We start from the raw sequence: 23,419 nt of genomic DNA on the forward strand, positions 1-23,419 counted from the left end.
GTTATCTCGGTTCTCAGGCCGATTGAGGCGTTTTAAGCGAGTTATGCCATTTCGGGTTTCCACGCTGAGAAAAAATAGCTCGCTTAAAACGCCTCGGATCGGCCTGCGAACCGAGATAACAGCAGAATAACAAAAAGACATCGAGGGAGTTGATTTTTGTCAAAATATCATAGATTTAGCTATAAATTCAAAAGCGTTTTCTCCCATACAAACTTTATAAATGCGAATCGTTGTAACACAACACCTCCATATGCCACCGGCGAGAGTCACGTTTCTAACTCTTCACATCGTGAGCTTGGGCCGCCTGTGGTTGCAAGCGTATATATGTGCAGGATAAAGTATTTATTATAAAAGCTGTATGATAATAGCACATTGCACGAGTGCATTTGACTACAAATACCAGATTTTTCGCCTTTCCTTTGTTATTCAAATTTGAATTCCCAGTGGGGTTTGAAAAACAATTGCCTAATTAGAATGACAAAAAGACAAAGCGGAGGATTCTGGTAGTTGTAGTCAAGTGACGCCATCATGAAAATCGCCTATTAATATTGGAAAATCGAGTTTCTAAAGATGATGAAAATGTTGTATAAATAATTTTGATATATTTAACAATTAATTTCGTATTTAACGGCGTTGGAAATTGTGTTTACATCAATGTTATTTTTTCAGTCAAACGTGTGTGAAACGTAACATTGTAAATCCTATAATAACCTTGTGTAACAGGTTGTAAATCGTAAAAGAGTTTGTATATCAGGTTATAACAAGTATAATATTAAATCGTATAAGCATAAGCGTAAGCATTAAATCGTTAAAATAGGTCATCAGAAGGAATGTATAACGTGCTTTCAAAGAGGAAACACTTGCGAACATATTTTGAAATGTTTCAAGACAGTCCATATGGCAGAAACAAATAAAAGAGAAATATATAGTTATATTGCTCCCCTTTTTTTCTTGACACTTATTAACACTTTGCATCAATAACAATTGTGTTCCTTAAAGTACTAAAATTCGGCTTAGTAGCGTGGCTTTAATTGAAAAGGACAATCCCTTCAAATTGTGCTTCTTTCCATTGAAATCCAATTTATGGAGCAAAAGCAATGTGAAACAAGCAAAGATTGACGATAAAGCAATCTTGGGTACTTGTGCATAAGGAAACGAAAGAAACTGCACGAGCATGTTTCTTCATTTCTTTTTTCTCTAGACCTTGCTACAAAGTCTATAAAACTCAACATCAAAGGTAGCCTGTTGGTCATGTTAGCACCAAGTCTACCGAAGAGTCCGTATGACAAAGTGATTTGTTAGACCCTTGTTACGATTGGCATTGTTCCGTGATCAGCTGAGACCAAACTTCTCAATACTCGTCTCCAGTCTTCCCTCATTTGTTGGAACGTGGTGCACGTTTTGTTGAATTGTGGGCCGCTTACATTTGCAAAACTCCGCGTTTTACGCCTAACCATCATGCCCCGCGCTCCCTGTTTTCCGTCATTTACTGACAAAATGCAAAGTCGCCTGGGGACGAGGAAGTGTCAACTGTGTCAAGGCGCCCCCCCCTCATCCCCGGGGCCATCCCATTGGCGGACCAGTAGGGGGGGGGGGGTGGGGGCTCCCACCTTAGTTTTAGTTCAAACTAAGCCCCGAAGAACGAGCCTCTCCCTTGTTCAAGGGTCTGAATGATCGAGCCCCCACTTACCTGAAGGTCTAGATGCGACACTGGTCTTATCCGCTTTTCTGACAAGCCGCCATTTTGAAAAGCGGAGGAGACCCTGTGAACGAGATTAGTGTCTGAACCCGTCACTCCATTCTCGTCCCATAGCCCTTTCCCTTTTTTAGCCGGCGAACCTTTGGCACGAGAAACGAAGGGCTCGAGGACATGGGATTTTTGAATTAATTCGATTTTTTTAATTGGCTGTTTGTTGAGACAGAATTCTTGAACGGAAATCAAAAACGCAGTACTCTCATACATTCTTTTGAAACTGCATACATGAAGACCAGAATTCCCAAAATCTAGGACTGGAAATCCTGTCTTCAGAGCCCTTCTTTTCTCGTGCCAAGGCCCCGCCTTTTACGAGAAACGAAAAGGGCTATGGGTACGAAAATGTGTGAACTCTGCCCGTATTTTCGTGACGTCACAGGAAATTTGTATTTTGCCCCACTCTCTCCGCATCCACGAAATAAAGAGGAGGTGGAACGGTCTGGGAACGCGGGGTTTTGTAAAAAATCAAGCACTTTTCAAGACGGTCCGTGCGAATAACGAGAGTCAAAGAAGCAGAACTAAACATTGTTTTATTAAGACGAGCGTATGAATATGTTACTTTCCCCATTTTCCCGCTCAGAGTATTTTGCCCACTCATTTATTTCCCAGCAGCGATATTGTATTATGCTAAAATTGTATGATTGGCTAAATACAATATTATGTATAAAAAGTGTTCTAGGTCTTCTTGTTTAAACACGTAGTAGAATGGAATTAGTTGTCAGTTTAAGTAATCCAATATAAACTAAACAAAGTAACTTGAAGTTACTTCGAAATATCAACGTTTCTTTTGCTCAATCAACTTTGATTGAGTATACAAATAGAATTAGCTCTCAGTTTAAGTAATCCAATATAAACTAAACAAAGCAACTTGAAGTTACTTCGAAATATCCAGTTTCTTTTTTCAATCATCTTTGGCAGAGAATAAACAAATGGAACTAGCTGTCAGTTTAAGTAATCCAATGTAAACTAATCACAGCAAGTTAAACTTCAAATGCAAGTTGCGTTGAAATATCCACTTTGTTTTCTTTTTCAATTAAAATCCTATCCCTTTTTGTTTGAGAGTAAAGCTGTCACTGAGCTATTTCTTTGCTGTAGCCATTTATAGTGAGCAGTTATTTGTTTCCCCACTGTACAGTTATCCGTTAAGCGAACTCAGCGCGAGTTTCCATTTGTTTGTAAGCACTCCACACTCCAGGACCGAGGGGACAATTGATCCAGTAGGGAAGTCTGGGAAGAAAAAATAATACACTTGTCAAAATGGCTGATTCTCATTTGTAAGAACTGGCTGGCCAGACCGGTATACGTAAACACCCGCGTGTAAGAACTATATTTTTTTTTTGGAAATGTTTTTTTTGGGGTGTTTTGGTTGTTTTTTTTTTTGGGGTTTTTTTGGAAAAAAAAAAAATTTTTTTTTTTTTTTTTTTTTTTTTTTGTATTCGAGAACAGAATTCCGTTGTTAGTCAGATTTATCCTGTCAAATCAGTCAATACATAAATATTATACATTTTTATAGTGGATTTGTGGGAAAATCTCGTGCAAAACGCCCATTCAAAACCACTGGACCAGCTGGCCAGTTCTGACAAGTTTTAAGCGCCCCAAGTCACTCATTGTCAGGTAATTCTGCGATAATGTTACTTCAAACTCCAAGATATGGGTTAAAACTGAAGTAATTCAAAAAGCCAACTAATAAGGAAAGAGGTACAAAACTGGATGAGAAAAACTTGAAGCTTGATTTCTGTTGTATTCTCTCCACTTGAACATTAATTGGGGAGCCGGGAGGGGTGGGGGGTTGGGGTCATAGTCCAGTCGGAAGGTTTCCCCATGTAATCCCAAGAAGAAGACAACGATATTTAAACGAACGAAAGCATTTTGATCGGGCGAGCGCCATTTTGGATTCGTACTCGAGAGAGGATGGGGGAGAGGAGAAAACGCGTCCCAGGAAGTAGGAGTGAGGCAGAATGTAGAGTGATGCCGTAACCCTACAGAGATCCAAGTAGTGTATCTGATTGGTCGGGGTAATTTTATACTCGTACTATATGAACAGCGTAATTTACTTACGCTGTTGCTTGGACAGTTTTGTATAGCGAACCATTCCTGACTGTACAGACACATCAGGAGACCATTCCCGATGATTAGTGTGATCCACATAAACACATTCCACGCCTGCGACACATTCTCATGTTTCTTTGGCTTCAGGAACACAAACGACACTGAAAAAGCAAGAGTTAAAACAGTCAAAAGGTAATGAGTAAATCACATAATTTGAGCATAGGGGAGAGTAATTTGACGTCTTCGGAATTCTTCGCATGATCTTCGGAAATTTTCCGACGTTTTCGGGTGATCTTCAGAAGGTTTCGAGTGAACTTCGGCAATCTTCGAAAAAATTGGATGACAATCGGCAGCCGTTAGCGGTCTACAAGTTCCTTCTTACTTATTACGGAAATTTTTGCACTAGTGTAACACTTTTTCTGCATTCAAGTTACATAAAAAGGCTGCACCCTTTATTACCCATTAGGATTCACTAATTTTACAAGTTAATTATCAAGACCAGTCCATAAAAATGCATATCGGACTACTTACATCCAACGGCACCAAACATGACGAGGAGGATTGGGAAGAAAAAGCGAAATGCGAACATCAGCACGTATTCATGAACAATGGCGGACAAGATGAACACTGTCACAGTAGCCAATTGACGGTTCTTGATGAACTGAAGAAAAACAAAGAAAATAAGCCTTGTGATCGATCCTAGTTTATGCTGATCAACAGTTATTTTCATCTCACAGTATTGATAGACAGTCAACTCTATCTTAACGGACACCTCCATATTAGACGGACACCTGGTGATGGTCCCTGTCGTTTTTCAGTCACTTAACTGTAACTGAACTCCCTGTAAGACGGACACCTCTCTAAGACGGACAACGGACACTTTGAAACCCTCAACGGGCACTTGAAAAGTGTATTTTTTTAGTGAATATTACTTCAAACTTCGTATCGACATATAAAAGCAAATTAGTCTGCGCCTTACTTAGGTTTCGCTTTAGCAACCAACTTAAAACAGACTTTTACGTGATCCACTGTGCAGACATCCAGCTTTATTATCTCAGAATTACTGGTGTCGTGTTACCTTGACTCTCTATAAAACAGACACCTCTCTAAGACGGACAGTTGAGGCCGGTCCCGAAGGTGTTTGTCTTAGAGAGAGTTGACTGTAAAGACAGTAATCAGAGATAAGGGTATTGCGTTCGACCCAAGACATTGATACTACAGGGAAAAAGAAAGCCAGGCAGTGGCGGCAGAATGCACCTTATATAGCCATCATTTAAAGTGCTACTATGATCAAATTTTTGATCTTCATATTTTTAATTGTCGTGAACAATTAGACTTTCTTACTCACCTTGCCAAATTTCAATCCATTACGAACATCAGAAGTCGTTGTATTATGACATTTATTCCAGAGAATTTACGGCCGCCATTAATCAACCTTGTTCCAAGGCTTGGTTGCGAATAGGGAGAAAATGACGTCAAAGGCTAAAATACCTCACGGGTTGAAATTAGAATAACAATCAGCATAGAAAATTGCACGAAAAACAAGCCCAAAGTTTTTGTTGCTTTTCGCGTGATTTTCAATACATATTGTTATTATAATTTCAACCCGTGAGGTATTTGGAGCCTTTGACGTCATTTTCTCCCTATTCGCAACCAAGCCTTGGAACAAGGTTGTTTAATGGCGGCCATAAAATATCGGAAATAAACGTTAAAACAAAACGACTTCTGATGTTCGTAATGGATTGAAAATTTGCAAGGTGAGTAAGAACGTCTTATTGTACACGAAAATGTTAAAATATGGAAATCGAAAATTTGATCATAGTGACACTTTAATAACAATTTAAGGGGGCCACGTCACGGGGATTTCGCAGATTTTTGGTCTAAACTGTTCTGAAATCAGTGGTAGGAAACTTACGCTATGAAAATCATTATCTTTGACCATAAAGGTAGATTTAACGTTAATTTGTGGATAGAAATCAAGGTACGTCTATAAATATCGATTTTTTTGAAGACGCATGGAAGCAACTTGAAAAGTTAAAGGGACTATGTCACGGCTAAGTTAATCTTATGTTTTTAAATTTTGCCAAATATTCGCTATGAAACTAAATGTTTGCAAAGAAATTAATTCTTTGATACTAAATAACAAAACCATAGCTTCATGGCAGCCAATTGTGTCTCCCGGGCGTCATAAATTAAAGTCACAAGCAGATAAGATTAACTTTGAAAACTGTTCCGCCGGACCATATTTCAAAAGCCCACATCGCAATCCGTTTCATTCTTCGACACTTTTGGCCATCCGTTCCTTCTTTTGCATTTCGTGTGTTATTTAAATATTGCCTTCACTGTGTTTAAGAGGTTATTTTATACATTTAAACAAATTTGATGGTCATTTCCTATGCTTAAGTTTGGCTAAAATCCGTGACACGGTCCGGCTGATTGCAATCCATTTCCATCCGAGCCATCCGCAGCCAAACACGCTTGTTTATAGTTTCAGTACTCTAATATAGCAATTATAAATAAAAATGGACTATTATTTTTAGGTTTCCTACGTCACAAATATAAATTTTGGCTGTTCAAAAATCTGGTGAAATCTGTGACAAAGTCCCTTGACGAGATCCATACCTTGACCATGTCCTTGTAGATGTAAGCATACAGCCAGTCATGCACCACAACGTTCCACGTGCGATAATAATCTGCATACGATGCAGAGTTCCACCAGTCCTGTTAAACACAAACAAAAAACACGTTCATTTTTGGGCTAAGTGCCGTTTTCTGTTTATTTTCTTAAAATGCCTGGTGAGTTTCCGAGTCATGTTACCCAGTCAGAAAATTATACGAACTCTAGCGCGCGTACCGATAGCTTCCAGCGTGTCGCGACAACCATACCTCACGTTGCTTAGCGACCCTCGTAGAAAATCGCGGGCTTAGTGAAGAGTAACAAAGTTATTACTTTTTACACAAACTGTTGTGCTGCGTTTATGACTTGACGGTCAAGTTAAACACTTAAATTATTATCAGCTGGAAGTTAATAAGGGTAAACTGCAGCCGTAGCCATCATCATCATCATCATCATCATCATTATCATCATCATCATCATCATCATCATCATTAGCCAACAGGAAATTAACCTACAGAAACTAGCTCAGTTGATGATTCCAGATGTTGACAGGTCTTGGTATGGACGAAAACTTACAAACATCTTTTGTGCTACTGTATAATGAACCTGGAATTTTAAAAGAATTAAGAAAAGCCTTTCCAAATCAATTTCTAGTTAATGATCCACTAAGTAAAGAATAGTAAATGTTTTAACAGACCTTGTAGAACATCCTGTCAGCAAATCTGGTCATTTCTGCAAAGGCGTTTAACCAGGAGTGAAGAATAGCAAAGAAACCAAGAACGAGGACCATTGTGGCAGGCAACATACAGCTGAACACTGAAAGGGTGAAATGCCTGACAGAACAAAAAAAGTCAACTAAACTGACTTCTTTTTTCGGGTACCAGTTTCAGAACACTCAAGTAAAATGTCTGGGGTTCGACGTAAAAATTTCTCACACTGATTGCATGACCTGCAGAGATCTGATTGGTTAATGGTTATTCTCATTTGACCAATCAGCATCATCTTTGTAAACTAATGCATGTCATCTTCACCTTCCACAGACAGCTTACTGAGCAAACTTCTGCTCTCCTTTTTAACATTACTCAGTGTAAACAAAAATGTGGTTTTCTGTTTTATAATAACGTTTCCGAACTATCATCATCAAGTTTAAAGTTTACCCGAACATAATCCATTTTAGTCTTATCGAATTTTGCCCATCCATACCCCTTTATGGCCTTTCTTTGATTCTTTTGAGTTCTTTTACAGTTTTAAGCCGTTATTGTGATATTTCAAGAAACTATACAAATAATTAATGGTACAAACAATTTTCTGACACAGTTTCCTCCAAGCTACAAACTTACTTGAAGCTCCAGTGTCCCTTTCCAATATTTCTAAACACAGGCACACAGAAGCGAGCGAATATATAGTAAGTGTAGAATATGCAGGACAGTGTTTGGAAGGCATTGGATACCACATAGTTCCATCTGATATGAGGAGTCCTGAAAAATCATTAACACGTCTACTGTGAACAAATTGACTTTTACGTTATCATAGAGTGGAATCGAAAAATGAGGCAGAAAGTGCAGAGAAAATTATCACCCCAGTGAACACTTTTCAAATGTGCAAAAGGGTTTATATATGGGTATAAGGGGCAGAAGTAAAACTTCATTGTCTTGAGAGTTAGTTTTCTAAATTTCGTTTATAATAACAACAATATTTTGATATGACAGAGTGATTTTGGATTGGCTGTCATATAACTAAAACCAAAGTTATCACTCTGGCCAATCACAAAGGACATGGACAATCGTTCCAGTGAATCAATCAAAACTGGCAAGCACATGAAGCCTGCGTAAAGTGTGGGAAAACCTGCGAGCGATTTTGGTTTTTCTTCTTATTGGCTGAGAAAGTGGTGCAAGCATTTTTTTAAACCAATCACTAATGATAGTAATCCAAAACCAAAACAAAAGCGAATCACTCCAGTGAGAATTACTACAGTAAATGACGTAGAAAGTCACCTACAACTTAAGACATTAGTCCTTGGGAAGGTTGCACATGATCGCTTTGATTTCCACAACTTTTAAATAAATCTGAACTATAGGTACGTACACAAGGTGTATGGGCCCCCCTCTCCCCCATATCAATGTTGAAGTATTACTGAACATTATGATAGACAATATGCTGTGATTGAAGTCTCTAGGTATACCCAGGGTCCGAAATTAAATTTTTTACATCGGCGCCACCTGGCGACCGGACCGAAAGTTTTAGTCGCCAGATGGCAACTTCTGGTCGCCAATGTTTTTCGATTGACTTTCCTTTTACACTTAAAAGACGAAACATTGTTCTTCTTTCTATTTTTGGCCATTCATATGCTCAAAAACAGCTTACTCATACCACAAAACAACGATGACAATCACTCAAAGAAATGCTGTACCCGCCTATAAGTAGAGTCTTAAAAAGTCTTCTTTATCGAATGTTAACTCTCTAACATTTAAAGGAAAATACTTTACAGTCTTACCCAAACATTCCGCTCTTTAATAATATAAAAAACATCATTTCCACCAACTTTCTGACATATCATTCGACAGGTAGGTTTTTCATTCAACACAGTGACAACAAGACGTGTCGTTCGTGGAACGTCGTAGCTTAGTAGCCTGGCATGTAATGATATCTAAATCTTCCACAAAGTTTTTTGCATCTGTAGCCTTACCAGTTTCAAGTAAATGACGGAATATTCAGCGTGTCCGCGGACATGACATTGCCAGAATGAATATTCATTGCATGGACCATTGCATGCGAAAGAAAGCACATGTCTGGGCGCGCCCGCAATAGTGTCATGGGGAAAACCGCTGAGGAAAACAACATGGCGGCTTGCAATGTTCGAATCGTGTTGATCGCAGCTGTTGGCTGAGCTGTTGGGGAGTTTATACATTATGTAGCGAGAAATTTACTTCAGTGTTATCTCAAGGACATCACTAAGATAAAAAGTGAGTCAATAAATTGTTAAAAAACGGCTCCGAATTTTATTTTTAATCAATTTCTCTGAATACTCTTACAAAGCAACTTAGTCGCCAGTGGGCGATCAGTTGTGAAATTCTGGTCGCCAGCTCTCAATATTTAGTCGCATTGGCGACCAGGAAGGCGCAATTTCGGACCCTGGGTATACCTCAACATTGAATGAGGGGGAGGGGGAGCGCAAACTTGGCGACCTTCCCAACAGTATTGTCTGGGGTTGTAGCTTGCCATGTGGCTGTACAGCTCAGGGGTTAGAAGAAGAAATATTGTTTATTAAAAACCTGTTACACTTTGCAGTCCTTAGACTGAATTACGTGTAAATGTATAAAAACTATATATATTACAAGATTTAAAAAATATTAAAAGCTATTTACATTAAAATATATTATATATTAAAATATATTATATATATAAATATATTATATATATAACAGGTCTGTTTCGTAGACCAACCAAGCGTTATCCACTCATCAGTTAAATTCCATATACACTGTCGCATCGCTAGGGTTTATATACATCAATGGTGTGATCGTTACAAAATTCAAACTTAAAAAACAATAGTAATATACATTTGTAAGCTTATGATTGGTCCTTGAGGACGCTATGGAATTTAAGAAGAAATTTTCGCTTGTGCCTGCAAGTTGATACAAGCTCATTACGTTTGTAAATTTCTTCTTAAATTCAATCGCGTCCTCAAGGACCAATCATAAGCTTACAAATGTATATTACTATTGTTTTTTAAGTTTGAATTTTGTAACGATCACACCATTGATGTATATAAACCCTAGCGATGCGACAGTGTATATGGAATTTAACTGATGAGTGGATCAACTCTTTGTTGGTCTACGAAACAGACCTGTATTAAAGCCCATATGAAACGATACTGAGTAGAAAATCACTGTTATTACCGCTCCTTCATTGTTGAGCACTATTCTGGATTTATCAGTGTGAAACCCACCTGAAGTCATATATTATATATATAAATATATATGTTGTGCGGAGGTCCCTATGTTCCCGACAACTAAATTTACATCTCTCCCAATCTTTATGATGTTTGTTTACCTTTAAACTTCAATGTCTTTTTTTCAAAATTTGAGCTCACAAAAGGTGTGGCTTATCTTCAAGACAAGTGAAGCATACAAAACTGTGTTTTTAATACTTACATCGGGTACTGATCTCTGTAGATAAGAGTTGGACAAAACAGGAAATACAAGTATTGTCCAAACTCTGGCAATGGTTGATTCTCTTTCTCCAGTTTGTCGTCTCCGTTTGCGGCATCATCAACAACCTCATCGGGTTGATCTGTTTCTGCCTCTGCTGGTGGTTCTGTTTTGTCCTTTATCCCTAAGAGAAAAAGGATTTATATGGCAATCAGAAGGGGCAATTTTTATCTCAAGCTTGAGATTTACAAGAGTTGATATATGGAGCTTACCTTGTGTCTTTTTGTATGAAAGAACCTTGGGAGCATTTTCTCTTACAAATGCATGAACTTTCAGCATGAAGCGAATCTGTAATGAAAGGAAAGGAAACCATTAAAATGATGATTTGATGAGTCTTGATAAATTATAAAATAGTAAATGTAGTTTTTGTCAGCAATTTACAATTCTTAAGAAATGCTTATTCACTGACTCTTTTTTCTTCACTAACATGTTTCAAATGTGTTGTTCCACAAAATATCCATACCCCTCAAGAGAAGGGTTTTTTGGTTCAAACACCCCCTCCTAACACCCCTCAAGAAAGAAATTCCAGTTTAGCTTCACCCTTTACATTAAAATTTTAGCCTTCAAGACCCCCCCCAAAGCATGCGCGCCTCGAAGGAGTAAGCAGCGTGGGCAAATCGTCCGCCAAGGCCGTCAAAATTTTTCAATATTTAATGGCCGAATCCCATGGAAACGTTGACAAAGAGAAAAAATAGGTCGTCTAACTCCTCTACCAACGAGTCGCCAGAACAAAAAAAACCTCGGAACACACAAAATAACACCGAGCAACTCCACGTGGACGACGAAGAGAAGCCGCCATTAACGGGTCCGTGCATCATGAGTGAAGCTGATAAAATGCAGGAGACACTCCAACAAATTCTCGAAAAGCTTGGAAAACTAGATGCTATCGAGCAGTCTGTCAACAATATTCAAGCTACCCTTCTAAAATTAGAAACGAGAACTGAAACTCTGGAAAGTTTTCAAGCCAACACCACCAAAGACATCAACGACTTGAAAGAAAGCTTGAACTTCGCTGAAGGGAAACACAGCTCTAAACTTGAAAGCATCAACAAGCACAATGAAAACATCAACCTGAAGCTTACTAACCTCGAAAAAGAAAACCAGGCGCTTAATAAAAAAGTGGCCGACTTGGAAACAAAACGCCTTTATCTAGAAGCGTACTCGCGACGGGAGAACATAAAGTTTGAAAACATCCTCGAATTTGAAGACGGCAGCGACAGGGAAGACACCGAGCAAGTCCTCCGTTCGTTCTTAGAAACTGAGCTGGGCTTTTTGAACGCAAGCATCGTAGAAATTCAGCGGGTGCATCGGTTAGGAAAAAGAAGGAGGGCGAGCCAAGACCTATTCTCGCCAGATTTCTAAGATACAAGGATTGCGAGCAGATCCTTTCCCTGGGAAGACGTCTAAAAGACAGAAACTACAAGATGTATCAGGACCTGCCGTACGAAATCGTCCAGAGAAGGAAACGACAAATGCCGACACTGATGAAAGCGAAAAAAAATAAGATTCCCGCAGCCTTCAGCAAGGCCCAGCCAGAAAAATTGTTCATAGAGGTAAGCTCTGGCCAGATGGAAAAACCTAGAAATCTTTAAATTTTTATCGACCCGAAATAGGAAACTATATTTAAGAATTATTTACTCTTTTTTTCCTCTAAGAATAAGCCCGAAAAACGGCTTATGCGGACGGTAGATCGCTTTGAGGTAGTAAACATCGACACAGCGCATCCTAACAGCTAAGTTTTATTAAGCTCTAGGTAATTACTCCCGAATTAACCTAATTTTGTTTTGAATCAAAATTCGAGGGCGATTGCAAGAGCCGCTTCGTTTTGTGTTTTATGTAAACTTTTGTTGTTCGTTTGATTTACTGGCCTATTGTGCAATATAATGACACTTATTTTTCACAAGTCTCATGGCATACAAAAGTGTAAATAATTTAAATAGAGGTCTCATGAAGGGTCAAACATTCTAAACGGACTGCATATACCCCAGAAATTATTGAATGGGTGATTTAAAAATTAATTATTCTCTAAATAAGGGGCTCGAGAGGTTTCTAAACGGAAAGAAATTTTTACTGCTAAGGAAGAAAAATTTCCATAACACTGCAAGTCGCACAGAAAAAATATTATTTGTGGACCCGAATGGGGATCAAAGCCCTGTTTAGTTTTTCAGCAGGCAGCCGCACCTGTTTAATAACAATTCCATCTGCAAATCACCAAAACACGCCAGATCCTAATGTCGTTTCATCACTGCGACATTTTACAAATGGTAAACATCACTTTTGCAATCTATATGCGCCAAATGAAGATAAACCTGATTTTTCAGAGATATAGCCATTTATTTACAAGATTCTCGACGAGATCAATAGGAGGAATTTTAATAGTAGGATGTTTCAAAAGATAAGAAAGGGGCGTGCCAGCACACATAAAAACTCACTTGAAGAGGTTAAAGGCATTTGCGAAACCTGGGATGTTGTAGATATTGGAGAGTACTAAATCCAGAGGAAGAAAGATAACTTGGCGACAGAAGAATTTACAAATTCAAGTAGGCTCGATTTCCTCTTGATCAGCCAAAGTCTAAAAACATGTCACACCGTGGACATTGTTCCTGGATACAAAACGGACCACTCAATGGTAACCATGGAAATTACAACAAACGCTAACCCCAGAGGGCCGGGTTTCTGGAAATTGAACACATCATTTCTATCGGACATGATTACATCTCAAAAATAAAAGACCGATCCAACAAACAAAAAACGAATATTCAAATGATCCGTTTGTCTCTCCTGCTCTCCTTTGGGAAATGATAAAACTTAAAGTGAGAGAATCATCGCTATATTATTCCAAAGAAAGAAAGAAAAAAAGCGCTCTTCAAGAAGACGAAATAGAAAGGACCATAGCCGCGATTGAAATAAAATTAGAAGACAAAAACATTGAAGCGAAGCAGCGGGAAGAACTTTTAGGCGTGCTGAAAAGCAAAAAAGATCAACATGAAAAGATAATAGAATACCGAACAAAAGGGGCTATTTTAAGATCGCAGTGTCGATGGCATAATGAAGGTGAGAAAAACACCAAATATTTTCTTAATCTGGAAAAAAGACATTACAAACAAGGAACAATAAGCCAGCTAAAAACCGACAATGACATCGTCATCACGACAGACAAAGATATTTTAAAGGAATGTCTTTCCTTTTATAAAAATCTGTACGAGACAAAGCTAACTTCTGAACAAGATCCATCTATCATGGAAAAATTTTTCCCGGCCGAAAATACAATACATCTTTCACAAGAAGAACAAAATTTGTGTGAAGGCCCACTCACGGAGAAAGAGTGTCTCACTTCCTTAAAGCAAATGGCCGACGGCAAAACCCCTGGAACTGACGGGTTACCAGCAGAGTTCTATAAAATATTTTGGGATGATATTTCAGGCGCTCTTCTCGCTGCTCTTAACTTTGCATACGAGAATGGGCAACTCGCAATGACACAGAGACGGGGCATAATAAAACTTATCCCTAAAAAAGAAGCAGACCTCAAAATATTAAAAAATTGGCGGCCTTTATCTCTGTTAAATTGTGACTATAAAATAGCAGCAAAGTCAATCGCAAAAGAATCATCTACTCTTCCAAAACTTATTAATAACGATCAGACAGGATTTATTAAAGGTAGATTTATCGGCGAAAACATACGACTGATCGACAGTATTATTAATTACACCAATGACCAAAGCATCCCAGGCTTGATTTTGCTCTAGATTTCGAAAAAGCCTTTGACACACTCGAATGGTCTTTCGTTGAAAAAACGTTGCAACACTATGGCTTTGGCCCTTCCATTCAAAAATGGATACAAACTCTTTACTGTGATATCGAAAGTTGCGTAATGAACAACGGATGGATAAGCGAATGTTTTAAAATTGAGAGAGGGTGCGGCAAGGCTGCCCTCTTTCTCATTTTATTTGTCCTTTCCGTCGAAGTTTTAGCTAGCGCAATCCGAAGTGACCAACATATTAAAGGAATTCAGTCAACCAAAAAGAAATCAAATTAAGCCAATATGCTGACGACACGACATTAATCCTTGACGGCTCAAAAGACGCGTTTGAAACTTCGCTCGATGTTATCGGAAATTAGCAAGATTTCTGGCTCAGACTCAATAATAAAAAAACCGAAGCATTGTGGATAGGTTCAAAAGCAAGAAGCCAAGACATTATGTTTCCCGAGAAAGGTTTCAGATGGCAGCATTTAAAAATCAAAACATTAGGGTGTGGCTCTCAATAGAACCCGAATTAACGGTAAAGCTGAACTTTAACGAAAAAAAGAGAAAGTTCGAAATTTACTTAGAAACGGCAGTACCGAAGGCTAAGCTTACTTGGAAAAATCGCTATATTAAAGAGCCTAATTGCTTCACAGCTTGTTCATGTTCTTTCCCCTCTCCCAACAAACCACCAGGCTATCAAAGAACTGAAGGAGCTTTCTATCATTTCTCTGGGACGGGAAACCCGATAAAATTAAAAGAAACATTATGATTAACGATTACAGTAATGGTGGGCTTAAAATGATTGACCTTTTCTCATTTAATAAATTTTGAAAACTATTTGGATTAAAAAATATCTTGACAAAACAAACTTAGAAAAGGAAATTTTCTTTGAACGAGAACTTGGAAGATATGGCGGAGAAGCTGTTTTTCTTGGAAATTTAAACAAAACAGATATCAAGCATCACTTCTCATCTACAAATATCTTCATAATGAAATTTGATGATCTGGGCCGAGGTTAATTACACTGACAATATCTCCTCCTTACAACATTATCAATCACAGCCTCTCTGGAATAATTCTCTTACCAGAATAGACAGCAAACCCATCTATTTTCGAGAAGCGCAAATGGAAAATCGACCATTAGGTCTCTCATGAAAGACGCAAACAAACCTCTCTCCTATGAAGAATTCAGAATAATACGGACTCGAAGCCTGCCCTTTAGCATTCGGGGGGATTATTGCCACGCTGAAGAACCTAAGAAAACGTTTCAAAGAAAACATAGATAGCCCCGAAAAAGATGAGATTGAACCATTCATTAAAATTTTCCTCAAGGTAAAAAAACCCAGCAACTTAACGTACAAAATTCATTGCAACTAAAAGCGAAGCACGGAAACTTCTCAGGCGAAAGGCACGAAGATTGCGACTTGGAAAAAGGTGAAATTGACTGGAAAAGAGCTTTTCAATCTACAAAGATTTGCACAAAAAGTACCAAACTAATAATATTCCAATTTAAATTTCTTCTCGACGTCTACCTACAAACTCCTTTTGTATAAAATTAAATCAAAGACAGTGACCGCTGTTCCTTTTGCGAAAAGGAAACAGAAACTTTGCTCCACCTTTTTTGGCATTGCAACCAGACCACTCGTTTTTGGGAAAGCTTTTTTAAATGGCTTCAGACATCCCTATGTACGCAGAAATGGAATAAATTAGACATGACCATTGCTCTCGGCCTAAAGCCAGACACCTCAAATGCAAAGTTGCAAATTAATTTCTCTTGTCTGATGAGCAGATATTGTATCTGGGTCTGTAAATTAAAAAACGAAATCCCTAATCTTTCGCACTTCTTGCATCTCATGAACAAAAGCTATGAAATTGAAAAAAATGATCCTAATTCTTCATCAGAGAAATGGAAACCTCTCCTCGGCCACCTTTCAAATTAAAAATTTATATAAAAAAAACTGAATCAAATTTAACTTTTCAGTCCTGGTTTGACCCTGTTAGTAGTAATTTTTTTCTTCCGATCTCCTTAATTATACAATATTACTCTCCTAAAAAATATTTGTTTAAATGCTACGTGGACTATTTTCTATAGGTATAAGATAGGCTAGTGTTTGTAAGTTCTTTTTTTCTTTTATTTCTAATAAGGTTAACTTACATTGTATTGTACTGTAGTTCGTAATGTATTGTTAGTTTTTTTTTTTGTGCAAATAATATCTGTAAGTAGTGTAATAATAACGCTGTTAATGTAATGTTTGTAAATGTGTGAGCAATCAATAAAAAAAAAAAAAATTTAAAAAAAAAAAAAAAAAAAGACCCCACCCCCTCAGAAATCTCAATGACCTTTCATGGGGTGGAACCACACAATGTCATGACTACAACACACTAGTCACTTTTAATGCAATTCCTAAACAATTCAAGAAAACAGTCAACCTGACAGCAATATAACCACCAGACTTATTTGCGTTAGAGCCACACTCATTGAGGGGTTAACATTTGAGTGTCAAAATAAAATCACATTTGCTTTGGTTTTAAATTACCATGTTCAGCAATTGGTTTCAAAATCTTGCTCCACTTTCCCAACTAATCAAAAGAAACCAAAACCAATCGCAAATCCCTCCGTCACAAGTTTTCCCCCACTTTGTACTGGCCACATGTATTTGCTTATCAAGTTTTGATTGATTCACTGGATTGCTCTTGTGACTGGACAGAGTGATAACTTTGCTTTGGTTTTAGAGCAGTTTTCACTTAAGTGTCGAAAGTAATTTGCGTTTGCATTGGTTTTGCATAAGTATGTTCAGTGATAGGTTAAATACATTTGCGCCACTTTCTCAGCCAATCAGAATCAATCGTGACTCGCTCGCGCACGATTCCGTGCTTCGTGCTGGCTCCATGTACTTGCTTCAAAATTTGATTGCTTTACTGGATTGTGTGCATCGTTTGTGATTGGCTTGAGTGATTACTTAATTGTGATTTGTGATTACTCAATTGAAATCCGCTCTTATTTACTTCCATACCTGTTCTGCAAGTATGATGATGGAAGACGCGGGCGGCAAGTTGTGCTGGCACACCTCCTGGACTGGAAATATTGCGAAAATGACCATGTAGATTATGTACAAAAGTAGCCAGACTACATCTGGAAGGGGAAGCCAAGAATGTCTGTTTGTGTGCCAAGCGGTGAAAATTGGAAACGCGGACATAGCCATAGCCTTCATTACCAGCCATATGCTGACCACAGTGGAAGGTTTGCCAAATGCCCATGTTAGAATTGATAAATCAAGCCAAAGCCTGTAAACGAAATAGAAGTTGATAATATTGATTTCACACTTTTGTAGTACCAACATGTTAGTACTGAGGAAATACCGTCAACATTTCCTCTCTCACAACCATTTTTTCTAGACAAAAACCAACACTTCTAAATTCCAATTTGATTGGGAATCCAAGGGCCACAGGTTTGTCAGTTGAAAGACTGTTATGTGCAACCCTCGTAAAACAAAGAACTTTGGTTTATTGATTTTTATTTATTTAGACAATGTTTGAGATCTGTTTATCAACACTGACCTCCATGGTATTGATGTGTCGCTTTACCAAGCTAGCTATAAGCCATCAGTATCATAGGGGTGGTAAGTTCAAATCCCTAAATTAAAAATGTCCCGTTTCGCTGTTTTATCAGACTTCCCGTCCCTGTTGGTAGTTGAATTAAAGGAAAATTGCTTGTCCTTGTCGGAATTTAGATTTTCAAAAATAGTTTTTTGTCGCTACTTTTTAGGTAGTGTCGCTTGTCAGAATTTACCCTAGCAGGGCCTCATTATAGCCTTAAGAGTCCTTTTCAGGAAAAAGAGCAGTGAGTGCTGAAATTACCCACACACCATGTAGATAGTTTCATTGATCTCACATTTCAACTGCTGATCACACAGTTTTAAGTCTTTCAGTGGCTTACGTGTAAAAGTCATTAATCATCTCCTTTATAAGTCTTATAAGTCAGATAGCAGAAGCAGAATCCACGATATTGGCCTACTCCCAGTATTAAGGCACTATAGCTCAGTTGGTAGAGTAAGGCAGCAATATCACAGAGGTCATGGGTTTGCCTCCTGTTGTCACTTTGAATTTTTTTCAAATCCAAGCTAGAAGTACATGTAACTGAATTCAGTTTCTTACATTCTACATAATTCATTCCATCATGAATTCCAGCATTGCATTTATGTCAAAAATACCCACAAAAAGCCACTAGTCTTTACCCTAAAGGAAAACCTAATCCACCACTATCCTATTATCCCCATTCTTTCAACATTATTTTTATCTCTTTGATTGAAACTAACACTGAGTTAAGATCGAAAAGCTTACCTTCCTGAATCAATGTAGTCATAGACTACAGTATTTATAATGAACACTATGAGTAGAGCTACAAAGATGTTGTAGATTGTTTTGATGTGGTTGACTTCAAGAAGTTCCCTAAAGGACAGAAAATAAAACCTTGCTGCAGTGAATACTTCAACATACATGTACATGTACACCACAACTGCTCAGATTTGAACAAGTTATAGTTAAGTCATGTACTTACGTCAGTACTGATTGTCGTGCAACAAACACTTTATTTCCATTCAGTTTGTCTCTGAAAAAATAATTAAGGGAGTATTACTAATACAGTCGAAGCTCTCGTAAGCGGACACCCCCGGGACGCAAAAAATTTGTCCCCACGGGGGCCCTAGAAGATTGGTTTTTTTTGGAAGTAAAAAGAGTTTAAAAAGGGGGGCCGAGTATTTTGTGTCCTAAGAGGTTTACATCTTACTCTAGAGAAATAAAAACAATTTATAATCACAGGTCAGGACCTGACAAATATAGGGATGCAGAGCTGTGCTCTAGCAGAGCCCAGGTGCCACAGGCGACTTAATTTTGCCTTTGGGTGACTTGTATAACTTTACTATCATGAAAGCTATTAAGATCTGGGCACCCATGATTTCTTATAATTTTATTTTGAGGGCCTTCGGGCAACTTGCAATTATTCTTAGAGCCTGCAGCCTCACAAGACTGACCAGTTAGTAAAGATGAAGAGGTCTTTGAATTCCATCCTTTGTTTTTTGTCACACACTACATGCCTCATTTGATGCAGTTTTACCGTAATCTCCAAAATTATGGTCACCAAATCTTTTCGATTATTGCACAGGTCAGTAGATTATAAATTGCATCTTGTTTTGTTTGTGTTTAGTCCAAAATAACTTAATATATTTTTGGCATAAATTCCAACAAATTATTCATTCACCACTTTCTACCACAATGTGAATGTTTACTATCTTTATGCAAATGCTTAGGATCAATGGAAAACATAAAAACATCTGTAGTTAATAATAAAGATTGTTATTATTTGAGTCATTAGAGGTATTTCTATGCTTCACTAATCAGTAAGTGCTTTATTTATCATTGTCATACGACAAAACTTTATGGCATTTCAATTTAACAACAGTGATGTCAGCAATAGGTATGTTTATCTGAGGCATGCGGAAATAACCAAAACTTGTTTATTACGTAAATAAATCAAACAAAAAATGCCTGATATTATAAATTACATATACTATTTAAAAAGTCAACTATTACAGATTGAGTTATTTCACATCAGTTGTGATTTACAATGCTGTATCTTGCAACCTGCTTGTTCTTTTATCATAAAGGATTAGAAAATGTATAATTGTAAAAATAATACAAATAACCACACCAGAAGGCCTAGGATATCAGAGATACTTTGATAAGTATTTAGCTTATTAACATAATTGGTCATTGGCCAATCTATGTTTCTTTTGAGTTATTCTACAGTTTTAAGCCATTATTGTGATATTTTGAAGTTAATTCTATGACCAGTTGGTCAGTACCGAAATTGCGTAAAAATTGCCGGACAAAGCCCCTTTAAGTCAGGTAGATTTGAACAACACCACTGTACATACTGAAGTCAATCGACATAAAATTCATGAATAAATATAAAACTTGAATGATCCTTTTTCACAAAACAAAACTTTATCTTTATCAAAATCATAATAAAACCTCTCATATTTAGCCACATTGGTGAAGAGGTACTGTTTTCAACCCACAAAACTCATTCTATTCATTTTACTAATGCTATTATTCATTATCTTTTTGGAAAGCACAATTAGTTATAACCGGTATTATTAGAGCCATCAGAGGTATTCCCATGCTTGACTAAGCGGCAAGTGTTTTGTTGATCATATGTTTATCCATGGCATGCCGGCCGGCATGCTGTTCAAAATAACCAAAACTTGTTTACTTGGTAATATGGAAATAAATCAAAGACAATCTAAAATATTGCCTGGTATTTTAAATAAATGACTGATACATTTCAAAAGTCAACTGTTACAAAAATTATATGACATCTGTTTCTGATTTACAAACACTGCATTTTATAACCTGCTTGTAATTTTATCAAAATGGATACGAAAATGTGTAATTTTAAAAATGATTCAAAAAGACACAATTGAAGGCCTAGGATATTAGAGATACTTAGATAAGTATTTAGCTTATTAACATAATTAGTCATTAATATTAAACAACACTTTTCATGACATTTGCCATGAATCACAGCAAGAGGAAGATGTAGTTTGTCCTACTACAAATGAAACGACCAAACATTTTAATGACGAAATATCACAATTAAAAAAAAATCATATAATACAAATGAAATAGATTTAATAAGGGGTTCCAATTCATTAAGAGGTCAAAATTAAAGATATTTATCGCAATTATTAAATTCTTGACAGGTGGATCGAAATTCATGAGATCTAAAACAAATTGTCCTAAAAGGCTTAAACTTCTACCAGAAGCATAAAATAACATTAAAACTAAGAAATTAAAGACGACGCTTCGCCAAAGGATTTGAAAAACAGGAATTGCGTGATCAAGGCCGATCAAATTACGTGAAACCAGCTGTGACGTAAAATATTCTTCCGTTTCGCGTATGAGTGGGTTCTGCTCTCTATTCAACACGATACCATCGAGCAAAATGATAGAAAACTTGACTACACTGTTTGATTGATAATTTGTAATTACATCACCCTAGGTGTCAAGTATTTAAAATAAACTTTTTATCGCTTCAGATCGATTTTCGTTTGTGTATTCTAACTCCCGCGAACATCACGTGCGAGCACAATTAGAGTGAAAATTACATTCGACCCCACTGTGTAGCGAACAAGGGTCGATTGCAGACTGCGAGAGGTTTCGCTTGAAGTAGTAATTTAGCCGTACAAGGCAAATTTAACATATTTCAAGAGCCGCTTTACAAGATGTAGTCGATTAATTAAGGATGACAGATTAGTAAGCTTACTTAGAACTTACTTAGAGTATGAGTGATCTGTTCTCGGTTCTATACTATCCACATCGTGTAAAACATCGTCAAGCAGTTCGTTCAGTTGACCGTCAATTTGTTCCACCAACTCTGTTCTCAGTTGCTGGACGAAAAGAAAAAATAAATGAATGAATAAAACATCAAAAAATAAATCTCTGACACGAGTTTTAATACTGTGATGACTGTGTGTAATGAACAAGGAAAATTAAAAATGAATGAAGTTTGACGTTTTGCGAAGAGCCATAGTCTGGACAGCCAGCGTAGGATAAATAAAATAACCGCTTTTTTCAATTGCTGGTCGATACAATAGTTAACTTTTAAATTAAGCGTTTCAATTTGAAGTTTAGGTTCCGTGTACGGGTATATGTACCTCTGCCCTTTGGCGAACTTCTTGGGCGCGAGCTCGTCCCATTTCGTGCTTCTTGTCGAAGAAATTGGCCCCTAAAAAGAGACAAAACTCTGTCAGCTCGGTCCAAATACTTCTTAACATCAATGCTGTTCTGTTTACAAAGACAAATCACCCCCATTTCTTTCGTGAGGTAGATTTCTCCTTCGTGCAGTCGTCGACGCTGCCATCATGTAATCCCTTACTTAGACTGATTTTTTTCGCCTTGGTGACCACGCATAATAGCTGGCCGAGAAGGAAGAGAAACCAGTTTAGTTCCGTCATGCACTCAGTCACGCTGACACGGAAACCAAACGTCATGCTTTCGGGCATACGGTATGCGATTAGTTTAACGAAAAAAAAAATACGGGAAGATGCGAATGATAGAGTTTTAACACACGAAAATTTCCACATGATGAAAAACATTAGCAACTACCTCATGCATCTTTTCCAAAAATTTGTCTGCGAACGCCAGGCCGATTTCAGCCGGAAATCCGTCTGGTTCAGCACCCCTGACCCCCATGATCACCTCTCCTTACTGGGAGCAGGTGCTTGCGAGACCTAAAAATCTAAGCGTATATATGGTCGCGATCGGCGTTTAAGACTTCGATTTGACGGTAGTCTGGTTCAGCAATATAAAAACAATCAAAATAAATTAAATACTTCTTGAGTTGTAACTACAACAGCTCAGAGATAATAAATAGTCCATTAAAAGCCTGGTACAATGTTTGTCACGATATATTAACATGCTTCAGCGTGAATTAGATAATATATTTTTTAGTTCGAAGTCTTGTAAAATCAAAAGTCTCGACTGTTAATTTTCTTTCAAAACTATACAGTATGTCGATGCAATTAGGAATGGCCTAATTGTTTTTTGTTGGTCGCACAATGAGAGAATTTGAATTCCTCAAATTACACTTGACCCAACCGAGAAAAATCTACCATAAACAAAATTATCATCAAAGATACCCGAAGGTCGACCCTGGGGGATGGTCACCGCTGCTCTAGTGAAAAACAATGAAATTTTGACCGGGTAAGTGCGCAACTTAAAAAGTATAAAGTTACCTTTTTACAAGTTTCCTAGAAATGCCAGAAATGAGCTTTCCATGTTTTTGACTTCCGTCGCAGCCACGTTGAAGCAATTACTGTAATAACCTCTGCACTTTAGCTCGTGACTAACTCGTGTTACAATTGACTGTCACATGGCAGTGGATACATTAATCCAGATTAAAATCCATGCATTCCATTGAATCATAGTTACAGCCTTGAGAGCGCGCGGTGTTGTGTTCATTTCACGCACTAATTGGTCCATGC

General features: G+C 37.6%; 1 protein-coding gene across 2 annotated transcripts; it reads right to left on the minus strand.

Annotated features, from left to right (window-relative positions):
- Positions 1–2,266: 2,266 nt before the first annotated feature.
- LOC144660264 (sterol O-acyltransferase 1-like) lies at positions 2,267–23,375 on the minus strand. 2 transcript variants are annotated; one of them, XM_078520869.1, is made up of 14 exons: positions 23,171–23,375; positions 22,091–22,161; positions 21,711–21,823; positions 18,934–18,984; positions 18,717–18,824; positions 17,390–17,660; positions 10,843–10,918; positions 10,574–10,754; positions 7,760–7,897; positions 7,117–7,252; positions 6,425–6,523; positions 4,334–4,463; positions 3,812–3,963; positions 2,267–2,980 (listed from the first exon to the last, which is right to left on the minus strand). In XM_078520869.1, the coding sequence occupies exons 2-14, from the start codon at positions 22,130–22,132 to the stop codon at positions 2,906–2,908; spliced, it is 1,572 nt and encodes a 523-aa protein (XP_078376995.1). In that variant the 5' UTR covers positions 22,133–22,161; positions 23,171–23,375; the 3' UTR covers positions 2,267–2,905. The 2 variants fall into 2 exon arrangements, with proteins under 2 accessions (XP_078376995.1, XP_078376994.1); XM_078520868.1 differs by lacking the exon at positions 23,171–23,375 and adding an exon at positions 22,242–22,347.
- Positions 23,376–23,419: the final 44 nt, after the last annotated feature.

Source organism: Oculina patagonica, chromosome 7 (assembly GCF_052425735.1).
Source record: "Oculina patagonica isolate OP01 chromosome 7, crgOcupat, whole genome shotgun sequence".
Taxonomy (NCBI): Eukaryota; Metazoa; Cnidaria; class Anthozoa; order Scleractinia; family Oculinidae; genus Oculina; species Oculina patagonica.